The sequence below is a fragment of the Poecilia reticulata genome, chromosome 6, assembly GCF_904066995.2.
Source record: "Poecilia reticulata chromosome 6, P_reticulata-male-v2, whole genome shotgun sequence".
NCBI lineage: Eukaryota > Metazoa > Chordata > Actinopteri > Cyprinodontiformes > Poeciliidae > Poecilia > Poecilia reticulata.
The window spans coordinates 15,530,355-15,545,456 of record NC_088835.1 but is presented as its reverse complement, the minus strand read 5'-3'; the positions used below and the strand labels follow the sequence as shown (position 1 = coordinate 15,545,456).

The 15,102-nt window shown below is 38.1% G+C and overlaps 1 protein-coding gene and 1 long non-coding RNA gene across 2 annotated transcripts; one reads left to right on the top strand and one right to left on the bottom strand.

Annotated features, from left to right (window-relative positions):
* Positions 1 to 1,487: 1,487 nt before the first annotated feature.
* On the bottom strand, positions 1,488 to 4,258 carry etfbkmt (electron transfer flavoprotein subunit beta lysine methyltransferase). Its single transcript, XM_008411619.3, has 3 exons — positions 3,870 to 4,258; positions 3,655 to 3,785; positions 1,488 to 2,605 (listed from the first exon to the last, which is right to left on the bottom strand). The coding sequence occupies exons 1-3, from the start codon at positions 4,187 to 4,189 to the stop codon at positions 2,256 to 2,258; spliced, it is 801 nt and encodes a 266-aa protein (XP_008409841.2). The 5' UTR covers positions 4,190 to 4,258; the 3' UTR covers positions 1,488 to 2,255.
* LOC145551965 (uncharacterized) lies at positions 2,495 to 9,728 on the top strand. Its single transcript, XR_014087861.1, has 2 exons — positions 2,495 to 2,620; positions 5,713 to 9,728. It is a non-coding gene; the product is annotated as an uncharacterized LOC145551965 (long non-coding RNA).
* The last annotated feature ends 5,374 nt before the right edge of the window (positions 9,729 to 15,102 follow it).

Genomic DNA, 15,102 nt, shown 5'->3' with positions numbered 1-15,102 from the left:
GATTTACCGATGATTATAAAATGAGTAATCATATATTTAATGTAATGCTATGTGGATCAAGGTATGGTTAAAATGAAGATTACATGATTATTAATTATTATGTCTGAAGAACTAAATTAGCGATGATTGTGTTTAATGATTTATGATGATCATACAGCATAAATAAAACTGTAACTGAAGTAAATTATGCCTGGTGTGAAATGTATTGACATATAACCTTCATGCTACGTTATAATTAGAACAAAAGTCAGGGCCAGTAAAAGGTCGGAGTTGAGCAGGAAGACAGGGAAACTCCAAAGAGGAACCTGAAGGTCTCACCAGAGCAAATTCAAGAAGCGAAGCGAGATGGTGAGTGGGTAAACAACAGAAAAGGAGAAGGGAACAGGTCGCTGACTGATATGAAAGGTCAGATACTTTACATCAGGGGTCACCAACTCCAGTCCTCGAGGGCTACCATCCTGCAACTTTTAGATTCACCTCTGCTCCAAAATGTCTAAATTCCCTCACCAGCATTTATTCCTCTCTGCAATAGGCTGGAAACGAGCAGTTTATTTGATCCAGGTGTGTTTGAGCAGAGACGCATCTAAAAGTTGCAGGATGGTAGCCCTCGAGGACTGGAGTTGGTGACCCCTGCTTTACATGGATGCCTAGTGACTCAAGAAAGGCGTTGATTAGAACACACATAGGCCATCGGACGTTCAAGAAGTCACATAGGCCATCACCATCAACACAACCACAGGGTGGGAAAGTATAAAAAAACCCCTGAAAAGAGGAACAAGGTGTTCTTAGCACCCCGGGAGCTGGTCAGTAGTCAGTCTATGAGAATTGTGAGGATTGGGTGGGGCTGGCTATTGCTCAATAACAGCAGTCAATTCCTGCTGGATAATGAGCCTGAAAGAGTGTCATGGAAGACATTACTTTAACCCTTGTATTTAGAAATGTGGTTCAACTGACCCCACACACGTAAAACTTGTCATTTGCCATAGTCCTCTAAGTTTGCCTCAGTCCTCGCACACACAAGGGTTAACAAGAGACTGGATGAGAAGAAATAAGAAATCGATTAAAACCTTGCAAGGTGAGAACAGAAATACAGAGTCAAAGGAGTCTGTCAAGTCTGCTCTGACTAACAGTGGATCTGGCTTCCTTTTATAGGTTCTGGTCAGAGAAGAGAGACTTGATTAGTCTAGAGGTGTGAATCCCTGATTGTTGTGTACCAGGGATTCTGTGGAACCCAACACAGATGGTCTTGCCTTTTATCTATTGTTAAGGATAGGGGGTTATTCTTTCATGCTAAAGAGGAGAGATAAGTTCTACATTGGGAAAGTAACACTTAGTCTGCAGGATCAAGGAGTTCTCCCCTGCCGTTATACGACGCTGTAGAAGTCTATGTGAGAGCAGCTTGACCAATCTCATGATAAGACTATGTAGAAATACCTAAAACAGAAGAGGGGTGAGGAGCACGTTATAACATCTTCCATTACAAAGAGTCAAATCTAGTCGAGTTTATTTGTATAGGACATTTCAGCAACAAGACAGCTCAAAGTGCTTTACATAATAAAAACATCATGCAGTAATCAATTATGAAACAAGCAATAAACATTACATTTTGTCAAAATTCATAATCAAAATCATCAACTTAATAGCCTATTGATCAAAGGCATCTCTAAAAAAGAGGGGTTTTAGCCTTGATTTCAGGAACTCAAGAGTTTCAGCTGTTTTGCAGTTTTCTGAAACTTTGTTCCAGATATGTGGCAACAAAAACAAGTCCTGGTGTCCATGTGACTTGAACTGCATAATTATGTCTCAACGCAAAGTTGGTAGGAGCTCGTCCTGCGGTAGGTGAGCTGCCGGTTGAGTCCCTGCTCCGTCCGCTTCTGTCGTTGTGTCCTTGGGCAAGACACTTCACCCACATTGCCTGCTGGTGGTGGTCAGAGAGCCCAGTGGTGGCTCACAAGACAGACCTTACCACCATCAACGCGTGAAAGTATGTGTGAAACACTTTGGGATCCTCTGGACTTGATAAAGCGCTATACAAGTGCAGGTCATTTTACCATTTACCATGAACATTTCAGAGTTGTTTCAAGTGTGCAGTGTTAAAAAGATCTCACTTCCTGCCATGAGATGTTTACAAGATTTCTTATAAACATCTTAATTCCCCTTTTCCTCACTTTTGTGACACATTGTTGCAAAAATGCAGAGGAATTCAAATGAGTGTCGCAATACGTTTTCCAGTCAAACAGGAACCGTTTCAACACTCAGAGCTTGCTATGATAGCACCAAACGTGGCTGGATGTGAGGCCGTAGTTCTCCTGCCTAACACTCTCAGGCAACTCAAACTGGGCTACATGATGCAGGAGCTTCCGGATGTCATGTCCCTCAAACTGGGCTCTCCCAGGATCCCCAATCAGGACTTTGGAGCCGTGGCTTTTGATGCAGCGGTCCAGCCATTTATGAAGGCTGTCTGACAGCGTTTCATCGTAGAACATGTCGCCTAGGAGGATCAAGTCAAAGCCGGCAGAATTCGAACCAATTATGTCGTCTGTCACGCAATCTGGCGGCTCCACTTTGTTCAGTTCACAATTCAACTTGGTCACAACAGCTGCAACTGAAACAGAAACAGGTAAGTTTAGCCATGCAAAACATTGCGTTGTTCCATAACTAATGGATAATGTCTGCGTTTTTTTTAAATTAAACTATAAGATTTTAAAAACGCAGCAGCAAAACTGAATATTACTAAACTGTTAATGCATAATATAATTAAAGTAATCGTTTTGGGTAAAGATCTACAGCAGTCGTTCTCAAACTATTAAGTACTACCACAGAAAATACTTTTGTATTTCAAGGACCTTCATTGTTACTGTAAAATAAATTAGTGTAGCATTTAAATGAGCACCAAAATGTTTTAATAAACACAGAGTGGTAATCTGTGGCTTCATAAACACAACTCCTATTTAGACACACTCTAACGTTCACCATTTTAAGCAAAAAGTACAAAGTTCAGCATTAATTGACAAAAGATATTTCTATAATGCTAAATGTTAAATATACATCTGCAAAAAACAAAACAACACAAACAAACAAAAAAAAAAACAGTAATGAGTAAGTAAGGAGTTGTTCTTATGTATAATGAGACTTCAGATCTCACTGGAGTTTCCATTGTACATTTTGATGTGTATGTGGATCTCCAAGATATATCTTGTACTTTTACTAAACTTAGGTTGATTTTAACTCACTGGCTCTTCTGGAATCTCCTGCATTAACGAACGTGAGCTGGAGGTGAGTGAGTCTCCAACAACTTCTTAAAATAAATATTCCTGCTTTCCCTGCTGTAATGCACTTGAACACAACTCCCTTTGTTTATAAACTTGCTATAAATCAGCAGGTTGATTTATAGCAAGACAGTCTAAGTTTGATAGCATGAGGGTAAAAGTGTTTACATTTCCAAACCTTTCTATGATCTTACAAAAAAAAAATGCGTCAATAAGAATAGTCGTTGTTACAGTGAATTGATTTTGATTCTAGGTTTTGATTTTATATCCACGTGTAGTTATATAATTTTTCTGAGGGGGTCCTCGGTAATATTATTATTCACATCTGAATTACTGAAATAAAATTTGCGATTTGAAGCAATTAAGAATAATTGATGCGGCATACCGGGGTCGATATCATTGGCCACCACATGAGCAGCACCACAGAGTTTAGCAGCGATGGCTGAGGCTCCACAGCCGCTCCCCAGATCCAGCACGGATCCATCCCGACACACATCAGGGTTGTCCAGGATGTACCTACCAGAGCATGGCAGCAACAGGAATGTTAAAAGCGAGATTTCAAGCCCAACAAACTTATTTATAGTGAGGATTGTGCAGGACCTTGACAGCGCCTGTCCTCCTGGCCAATAAATTGCCCAGTACGGGTCGCTGAAAGGCCAAAGTTCTGGTCTTTCTCTCCAGAACCTGCAGTTGGGAGTAAACAATCTCAGTTTTATCTCAGGCGTCAGGCTCCCTCCCACAACTACCTCCGTGTTCTCTAATATAAAACTCCTGACGTTCTCATATGAAAGACAGGATTCTGAGGTGCGTCTCCGTCTGCTTGTTTGCGCATAAGGCTTTAAAAATCCTTTAACACATCGGTAACATTTAGGTGCCGATAGAAATCCACAGTATGGCGTTGTTGATGGAAAAAGCCACATAACTAAGAGTCAAACGTTTCTCTTTCTTGAGCAGCCATCCCAGCAGCCCCCAGAAAGCAAGACATTGAACTTTCGTTCCGCTCAGTAAGGTTCCTGTCAAGTGAAGAGTTTGTGTCCGCCATTTTGTGAGTGGCAGATTTTTTTGAGTTTTTAATCTTTTAATAATAAAGTTATAACAATGCAGTTATAGGCAAGTGGTGACGCCATTAGTTCTTCCATCAAGTACCCAGAAGGCTAAAAATAATCATGTAATTTCTAATAAAATATAATAAATCAACAAAAAGTACTTTTTCGCAATTGTCTTCTTAGAGCCTTCTTGAGGAGCTCTGCACATCATTATTAGCTGCGGGTTTGTGGCTGATGTTAGGGAAATTTTGATCCCGATAAGCTTACAGATGCAAAAGAAAAACTGAAATTTTTTTCAGAATTTTGACGTTTTTACAGGCAGGTTTCTTTCATTCAACACTTTAAGATAATATAATAATGTTTGCTTTTGCTGAAAGAACTCACTGAAGATCAAATACATTTTAAGATGAAGAGGTGAGTTACATAAAAAAAAATATCATCGTCAGAGGAGTAAAATAGTGCATAAATGTTAAACTGGAACAGATGTTCAGTATGTATTTCCGAATAGAGATTTCTTTCTCTTTTTTGTAAATACAACTTTACCCAGTTTAAAATCAGTTCAGCACTAGCATGGCTTTTGTGCACCACACAGACTTTATTATTTTTAATGTAAACAAATCAAACACTGTGAGCACATTTAAATAATAAATGATACAACAGTATTTTTTATTCAATTTAATTTAAGCTTTATAAAACTATAAAGACATACAGAGGGAAAAAAGGACTATTTGAGCACCCCATATATATATATATATATATATATATATATATATATATATATATATATATATATATATATATATATATATATATATATATATATATATATATATACACATTAACTGATATTAACATTAACACATTAACTGATATTAACCCCTGTCATGAAAACTGGTATAAGAGTGTGAGATCTGTCCAGGTACACGCAGAAAATGGAATAAAGGCCTGAGAAATAACAGCAAATCTTGTATATTGATTTAATGATGATTAAGGGAAACAAGTATAAAATATAATACATCTGTAAAAGTAAGAACGTCTGTAATGTATAATCAACATATATGTTCTGTCTTTTTTATCTTTTTGATTAGATAGAATGTTATAATACATTAGAGAAATTTAGGTTTCTACCTTTGAGTTAATAGTAAGCTTGATTATTGTGTAATGATCATTACAAATAATGAGTGAGGAAGAATCATACTGAAGTGATAAGTTGATAAAGAAACACATTGATTATGTTTTGTGATGAATTACAATGACGGGAAGAAGAGAGACTTAAGATTGTGAGAAAACAACTGTGTTGTAATGAGTACACTGAGCAGGGCGGGGTTGCTGGGGAAACAGATGGCCAGAAACAGATGGCCAGTGGAAAATTGATTATGCTTTATGATGAATTACAGAGGGCCAGTGGAAAAAGGGAAGTACCGAAGAGAGTTGCTGCAATGAGTCATGAGAAAAAGGGAAGTACCGAAGAGAGTTGCTGCAATGAGTCATGAGGGAGCTGATGGTTGGGGAAGGTTGGGACTTTCCACAGACAGTGGGACAGCTCTAAAGTCACGTAGCCCTGCCCCGTAGACAGCCCTGGGTTGAGAGGGTATAAAAACCAGAGGATAGGGGAGGAAAGACGTTCTTCATCCGCGATGCAGAAGAGGAGCCAACAAGAGGAAGCAGGCTGAAGACCAGCAGAGGACCGCACCCCGGGACCAAGGGAAGCTCAAGACTTCACGCCGCCAAGAAGGGACAAGTTCCATCAGCCCCGACCCTGGTTTCTGATCCGACCGACTCCTCTGCCTCTACCCAACGTTCTACACTCTACTGCAGCAGACTTGGAGAAGAGACAGAGGTCATCTAAAGACAAAGATTCTGCACGTTAGAAGGATAACGGACAGTTCTGCTCTGCTTCTCGAGTCTGAGTCACTAAATCCAATCTAGCCATTAACAAGTGCCGTTATTTTAGGGAAGGAGCTACCGTTAACATCAAGTACCCAGAAGGCTAAAATAATTACGCAATAGTCAGCCACACATGTGGTGGCCAATGATATCGACCCCAGCCACACTCCTCTCAGACTCCAGCAGACTGACTACTGACCAGCTCTCCACCTAACGGGTCCGAAAAGCCTCTAACTCCTGAGTATTACTACAGATGAGAATATAGAGGACATTCTGTTTAAGCTGGGAGTGAGAAAGATGCGTCTAGACTCTAACTACCTTCAGATCCAGAAGCTATGACATTTTACAGTTAATGAAACAGTATTCTGAGTAGCCCGCAGTTGCCTGATTTCAGAAACCACTTCTGCTAACGGTAGCTCTTTCTCTATTAATAACGTGCACTTGTTACAGTCTAGAGATAAATCTGGAGACTCGGCACGAATCCCAAGGTCATTATTTTACCAACACCAAAGAAACGTCTGAAGCCCCCTAATTACTAGGATCATGAATATTGATTTTACATTAACCAGAATAATTAATTTTCAATTGACTCAATTAATTTAACTGTACACAGCATCAATTAGACTTAAATATTTTATTAGCCAGCTTTAGCAGGGGAAAATGACATACAGCTTCTTCAATCAAAAATTAAGAGATTAATATATGTAAGAAATTCAGTAATCACACTTCCCTCCAGTCCCTATACTGTGTCACTGAACTATAAGAGAGGCTTTGGAATGCAGTACCACTCGACCCCAGATGCTGAGTTGGTCTTGGCAGCAGAAACTTTAATATTCATGGTCTGAGTCCTGTCTTGGCTTGGCAGAATCCTTTTTAGAATAGATCCAAAGTAAAACTGGTGAATATGCTCCATGTGCTCAGTTCTTTATCCATATGCGATCTTTGTCTATCCCCCACGTCTACTACAGCATTGTCAAGATATTTTTGGGTTGAGTGTAGGGCGGTTGTCAAATCAGAACCCGGGCTGTGGATAAAAGGATCTTGTTCCCTTCTCGAGCAGTGCGAACTCTTCACCTTCCCGGAGTATCAAAGCGTAGCCCTTATCTGATCCTGCATTTTCGTGTGGTCTTGACTCGAACACTGCGGAACAAAGAACCCCGATTCTTCTTCCTCATGTATTTTTATACTCTCTGTATTTTGGTTGCGCACACCTCAGTAGTTTGCACAATCCTCTATACCTTCTGCATTTCGGTTGTGTACGCCTCAGCGGCCTACACAATCCTCTTTGCACAATTTTCCTTGACGTCAAGCGCCTTCGGTTAACCGCTGACCTTTTCCTTACTCGATTCTTGAACTTCCTCTTTCTCTGAAATACTCTTGCTGAAGTTCTTATCTGTACTCAACATCTGGTCCTCTATGTGTTTTGATAGAGATTTTTGGCATTATCATTTTGTTGTTACTTTAGTTCATATTCAGTCTAATGTAAGTCAGTTTAAAGTGTTCTCTTCTATAGTGTGTGTATGAACTAACCTGGGGGTCACAACTGTCTGTTCATCTTCATGTGAAACAGTTTGACCGAGATTTGAACCGGGCTCAGACCGTAGGTCAGATGTCGCATCTGGAACTGGGTTGTTAGTTGTTTAGGTAAATTGTTTTACGACCTTTGTTGTGTTTGGGTACGATGTTTTATGACCTCTGGTGTTTTTCCTCTGCTGTTTATCTTGCCTATCCTCCTTCTTTGAAGTTTGATAATAAAAGACAAGCTGTACCCAAAGATTTTCAGAACGCTCTGTGAACGGCTCAGAGGAGCAGTTGATAGAGTCTTCTCTTTTGCAAAAGCTTTAAGATTCATATACGTTGTCTGTGGTTCTTTTATGTAGGTTCTAGGAAATTACCTATCATGTTTCACAACACCACTTCCTGTTTCTTCCGTACTCACAGTTCTTCCTCCCACTCAGCCTCTGGTTGCGACACAGTATAAGACATTTCCATTTAACTTGTAGCTATTACTTTTGATCCATTTATGATTTTTCCATTATTACTTTCCAACCAAAATCACATAACTCATAACATTAATTAACAGTGCATTTAAACCAAGGATTACATAAGTTTAAATTATTATTAAATTATAATACAAGATTACTTGTTGCTTCTAGATTTCTGTTACAATAAAGATTATATAAGTTTTAATCAACATTATATCATAATACAAGATTACTTGTTGCCGCCAGGTTTCTGTGACCTGTTTCTGTGTGTCCTGGAAAGATCTCAATCAGTCCCAACCAGGTTTCACGTCACAGGACATGAGAAAACTTAGAGCATCTGACCTCTGACCCTGCAGCCGGTGATGCCCGCCTCGGGATACGTCAGGCAATCCTTCAGAAGGAAAAATCATACTCTTTAACAGGACATAAGATATCCTATAGCTAGGCAAGAGGGGCTGACCTCTGACCCTGCAGCTGGTGATGCCTGTCTCAGGATACATCAGGCAATCCTGAAAAAAACAACAGATTCACTGCCTTATGGTCCTCTTTAAAAGAATGCATAATCTCGGCAAGATCTCAACTCCGCAGAACTTCCCCCATCTCTGGTACAACAGGAGTTGTAAACTTTTGATTTTGCTTCATCTTTAAACCAGCATTATTCTGAAATATGTCCGGTTTTCCAGGCAAACAGGTTAATTTTGAAGGGGTCTACAATTTTCGGTTCTCAGGATCTCTTCACGTTTTTTGACCATAAGTAAAGAAAAATACTAAAAATCTCTGTCTCAATTTATATATATGTGTAGATATGCATCATGTTTAATAATAATGTTTGTTTGTTTGTTTAGGTGCATACTCTGAGGATTTCTCAGAATCAGACATTATAAGTGGTAAGTCTGTTTTATTGTCATACCATTTCTCTGTGACCCTAATTCTAAAATAATTTAATCCTATTAAAAATGAAAAACTTAAATATATGCCTATTGTTCTTTCAGATCTTATTAACAATCAGAAGACACACCAGCCCCAAAGAGAACCAGAGTTCATACACGGTAGTTTAACTGTTTTACTGCAATATTTATGGTAGCACGACTACTCAGTGCTGACTATGAGTTTGTAATTTCCTTCATCCGTTCCGGAAACAATCGCTTGAATTTTAAACTCTTATACTTTTCTGTAACACTTACTAGTGTGATACATTTCAGTAAATGCTCCTCATTTGTAAATGTATTTATTAAGAATATGTGACAGGTAGTAAACCGACCTACAAGAGGCTATTCAAATTTTACTTTTAGCTTTCTGCAGTTAAAGTGAAAGACAAACTCTAACATCACTGCCTTTCCAGAATTTGTTCTCGCATCATTGTGAATGCTACTTTGCTTCAGTCTTTTTCCTGTTGTTGAATTAACACTGATCTTCTCAGTGCTTCATGCTTTCTCCAAAATAGTAAAAGCTGGTTAAAGTACATTTGAAACTTATAGATTTGTTTTCCTGTAACACTTGCTAGTGTGATATATTTCAGTAAAAGTTCATCTGTAAATTTATTTCTTAAGAATATGTGACAGGGACTGAACAGGCCCAGGTAAGGCTACTGCTTATATTTATCTTTCAGCTTTCCCCAAAGTTGAAAGTTTGTTTTATTTTTTGGGGGTTTTTTTGACACTGCACAACCACACTCCAAGAGTTGCTCCAACATGGTAAATTGTTTTGTTACCTTTAAAATTATCTACAGCTTTTGTCTCTGACTTATACGCTGATGTTTTTTGACATGATAAACAAACGTTGGAGGATGGTTGTGGGGAGGATCGGTTCAACATGAGGTGTTCTGATTGTCTCTTACTGTGACTTTTACTACGAGACTTTATGGAACTCCAGTTGTGTCCAGTAATAAACAATGTTCCCCTGAAAATATGGATAAAATCAGTCGTTACAGGGTAAAAGTAATTTGAACAGGGGTGGGGACGAGCATATAAACAAGTCAAGTCAATAACAAGTTAATGACATGATGCAATCTGCATTTTTAACTTGGATAACTTATTTTTTTTACTGACTTAATTAATTTAAATTGCTGCACTGTTAAGTAGAATGGAAATTACTTTTTTGTAAATTGTCTTGAGATTACTTATTGTAAATTAGTGTTATATAAATCAACTGAATTGTATTATGAAAGGTTACAATTTTCCAAACGGACTGGACTGTAGAGAAATGATGAACAATGTTTTATAGGTTGATGAAAGCAAAGATATATATATTTTTTAACATCAAAAGTTTATTTTTGAGGTAAACAGAAAATCCACCTTATAGTAGTTTATTATAAACTGGGACTGAAAACCCCCTGACATTTGTTTGCACATATTAAAAAGCAGCAGTTTTTGTCTGGTTGTTTTTTCTCCCTACAAAAAAACCCTTAAAATATCATGAGATTAAAGAACTCTATCAGGTTGGACATCACAGGTTGGATAAGGTCCATTGGTCAAAAGATTAGATGATTGTGGCTTGCAGACGGTGCGCTACTAAACCGGCATGAAACCAGGTAAAGCAATCCCTACTTGAACCACCAGGTGGTGCCATTGCACAGCAAACGAAAAAGAGCTAGGCCAAATAAGAAAAAAAAGATATGAAGAGGAGAGGGAATATAAAAAAAATGTAGTTAAAATAAACAAGTAAAATGGCACAAATATTTGCTTTAACCAAGAATAATAAATGTTGATATAAATAACTACTGCTTTGCTGGATGTAACCCAAAGAATCCGACATTCTCATAATGATGGTTTCATAAATCTTTTAACATAATTTTGTTGACATTTTAATTTATTTAATTTTGTGTTTTTTCCAGATGCTCTAGTTCGAAACCAGTTGATGTATAGAAATCTTAAATAAACTCTGAATTTGACCCTATCTTTATATACGACTTGTATGGTTTTAAGGGATTAATTTCAGAATGGATCTGTGAAAAAGCTGTCAAATCAGAACAGAGTTAGTTATCAGTCTGGGCCCATCCAGCCCCTGAGAAAACAGAGCAGTGCAGTATTAAAGCTACATGGGATGAATGTGGTCAGCATTAAGTGAGATAAGGCCAATGTCAGGAAAAAAAAAAGTTTTCCTTCACTCTGAACCGGCAACTTTAAATAAAACAAGTTTTTGTGTCCTTGATGTAGTTTCTTGACATAAGCAGTAGAATAATCAAGTTTCCACAAACTTAATGGAAAGTGCTGCTCAGTCAGATTGGTTGAGGACAAAAAGTTGCTAAGAGACCTTTTTTACTGCATCATTATATCTACTTACCTTCAACATCTCCATAGCGATTTTACACAACCTCCATAATTCTTGTGAAGTTAAGCAAACATATTTTATTTTTACTGTTTGCTTTATATAACCCAAAACAATAAGTTTGGTCTCTTGTCAAGTCTGACTCATTTAATAAAATGTTTAAAGTGGTGACACCAGCAGAAGCATTTGTGAGGTTCAACATTTGCTACTTTCTCATTAGTTTGGATCAACTTACTGATTTCATTTTCCGTCTTTTATGTTCGGTAAATGGAACCATAAAACAATTAAATGATACGCCTGATCTAAAGCTTGCTTTTAACAGACTGATTGAAAGATACGTTTCACTAAACCATAACTTTAATTCCACAATATCTTCTCGTGCTAAATGTTTTTATCTCGATTTATGCAAATTTGCCAATTAGCATGCTTCTGAGAAATACTGCTCTTTGTGCAAGAATGAGCTCAGTAATATCCTCTCAAGAACAAGCAGTGCATCTGTGCTCACAAAAGCAAAAGATCACAATATTGTCCAGTGGACTATGATAAGAAACAATTCTTCAGAATAATTTATTTTCAGCTTAAAAAAAAAAAAGTTTTTCCTTTAGCTGGTTCTGCTAAGTGAAGTTGAATTAAATCAATTTGTTTCCAGAAAACAGACAAGAATTACTTTGTCAGATGATGGTTTGGTAATATAAACCAATGGAATTGCACCATCAGTTTGTTTACAGGTAAACAGGTAAGGGTGTCCACTCTAGTGAACAACACACAAATTTGTGAACTGAAGGTTTCCGTGATTCTCAATACAGTCCTGTGAACAAATGTAAAAATAGTTTGAAGATCATTACAATCAATAACTTGATCCATTTCTTTTCTCCGACTTTATCAACCTCTCACAATGTGAAAACATTTTGGCCCACCCTTCTTCACCTCATTGGTTTAGCTCACATTATTTTATGCAAATCTCTATAATTGTTCCCTCCCAACATTACTACACCTTAGTTCTTTTTTTATGACCATTCTGCTGTAAATATTCCTGGTTTGTTTGGACAGATTTGACTCCACAATATTTTGTTATTCACAAATGTGCAAACTTGACATAATTACTGCATGCTTTTGTTATGTCAAACTTTGTTTTATTTCAATCAATCAATCAATCAATCAATCAATCAATCAATCAATCAATCAATCAATCAATCAATCAATCAATCAATCAATCAATCAATCAATCAATTTTAGCTACAAAGTTGGAGGCAGCTTGCTGTAAACACATAATAAAGGGTATTTCTGAACTGGATTTGAACCATCCAGGGTCACAGTCTGCAGGTGCAAATACCAGAGTTGTGAAGTAAACTGAAAGTGGTGGGATCCTCCCTTTTGCTTCAATCTTTGTAAGAGGGCTGGTGGATATTAAAAGCGATGTACCTTCATTTTTTCTTTACTTCTCTGGACTAGCCAGAGGAGTCATTGCTCGTATTTGCTTAATTCCTTAGTAAAATAATAATCAAAATGCATTTTGATTCATTCTTGATTGACTCAGTGTTTCACCTTAGGTAAGACTTATTTATTTCATGAACACTTTTCAAAGCAAAAAAACAAAAACAAAAAAATAACACCACTATTCTTGAGCGGTTTGGTTTTTCCAAACATTGTGCTGTGCGGTCGAGCCAAACATCTCAACTTTAATTTGTCCAAAGGATATTCTTCCAGAAGGCTTGTGACTAATTCAGATGTGACTTTGCAGACTTACACCACTCTGCCATCTTTATTTTAGAGAGAAGAGGATTTCTATATGCAACTTGTTCAGTCTTTTCCTAATTGTGCCAATGCGAACATGCTAAATGAGGCTTGCAGATGAAGCGCTTGGTTTTTATTCATTTTTTTAGGAGCATTGCATGGTCTTTTTAGCATAACGAGAGCCATGGCCCTGTTCTTGATCATTTTGTTAAATGGCACGATTAATCCCACCTTTACTGAAACCTACAATATTTAATACAAAATACTCACACATAGCAGGCCACGTCCATTCAAGGTCAGTCTTTATTTGTTGTGTTGGGTGTGTATGTGAGGATTGATGGCTCACAACTGCAGACCAAATCTCCCAGTGGGTACGGATTAAGTAAACTGAACTTGAATATAAGATTTGCCTTGGACATCCACTCATGGGAACATTGGCACTTGTCTTAAATGTTTCTCACTATAAACTGCTGGACTTTTCCTAAATTTGACAAGCACCAGCAGTTGCTTCTCCAAGGTTATCCTTGTTCTCTCATCGCCTTGGATTGTTTTCGCAGACAACCCTGGACAGACATCTCCAGAAAAGCAAACTCCTGCTTTGTATGTATTAATAATGTACGTTTGATTGGCAGCCCCCACCTGTTAAATTGCCGCTGAAATCCTAACCAGACAGCAAGCGTGTACTTAGTTTGTACTAAAGGAGATCTAAAGGAGACAATTGTCCTTTAGATCTTGCTTAAAAAAAAAACACAAGTTGATGAAGCCTGTTATCTGTTTATTTATCTGTCGTTTACTGGTAAAAAAAATCTGCTCTTCACATCAGAGACATCCATCAAATAGATTCCTTTAATGATGTCTTCTGGACAGACCTGTTGTTTTGCTATTTTCCTGATATATCTTCCATGTTTGGTACCTCAGTCATTTTGCTCCATTTCCAACACGGAAACAGCAGGGTGAGAAATTGAGCTGCCTGCCGTGTGATGGTTTGTATTAATAATGCATCATTTTTGTACATCCTGGGGGAATGTTTTGCACCAACTTTGATAGCAGGTTTAAAAAGAATTTTCTATTTTCCACTTAGGTCATTTGTAAGAAAAAAATGGTTTCATGGCTGCAATAAACAATATCTCCCGGCATCATTCATTCATTCACAAGAATCAGCTGTCTCAAACTCAAGCGATGTCCAAACTAAATGGAGTTATGGTGTGATATAAAGTTTTCAGAAAATGTTTGATGAAATTAAATAATCACGAAAGTGGCACAGCTCTCTTGAAGCAACCTTTGTTTGTGTATAATCTTTTAAAACATTTAGTGCCACACAAAACAAAATGAAGACAAATCATCTTTAGCAGAGCTGGACTAAGAGGGAAAAAGAGGATTTATACAGAAAGAAGACAAATTGCATTTAGATGTCGTCTGTGGAATAAAGACAGCCTTTATTGAAAAGTTTTAGACAGCGCAAAGAGCTGAAGCTGCTACTCCCTCGAAAGTTTCAGACTCGGAGAAAAGAAAAAAAAAAGTCACCGCAAAACAGACTAAAAGCAAAACCGTTTCTCCCTGAAAGGCTGGCGCTTGAAAGGCACCTGTAAGATGTGAAGCAGTAGGAGGCAGCGGTGGTGAATGACAGAGAAAATGGGGAGGGAGGCGCCGATAGATGGAGTTCACACACAAACAGCGGAGCTTCTCTTTACAACTCTCTCTGGCATCAACCAGATTGAGTGAGCAGCAGGCGACCGTGGTTAATGTCTCAGAGGAGTGTTTGGATAGAGGGACAGCGCTCAGTGTGCCGCTCGAGCTGAAAGGATTGTTTGTACTGGGAGAGACAACAGATGAGGCGCAGTGGGGAGGATTCCCAGGTAGTTCAAGGTTGAAGCACAACTTTCCCCACAACAGCAGCACAGAGAGTGCAGGGCG

Coding starts and splice junctions, on each gene's coding strand:
- etfbkmt (XM_008411619.3), bottom strand. CDS start 4,189: ATGTGGCTTTTTCCATCAACAACGCCATACTGTGGATTTCTATCGGCA. Junction 3,786..3,869: donor GGAGGACAGGCGCTGTCAAG/GTCCTGCACAAT, acceptor ATGCTCTGGTAG/GTACATCCTGGACAACCCTG. Junction 2,606..3,654: donor GGCCAATGATATCGACCCCG/GTATGCCGCATC, acceptor TTTCTGTTTCAG/TTGCAGCTGTTGTGACCAAG.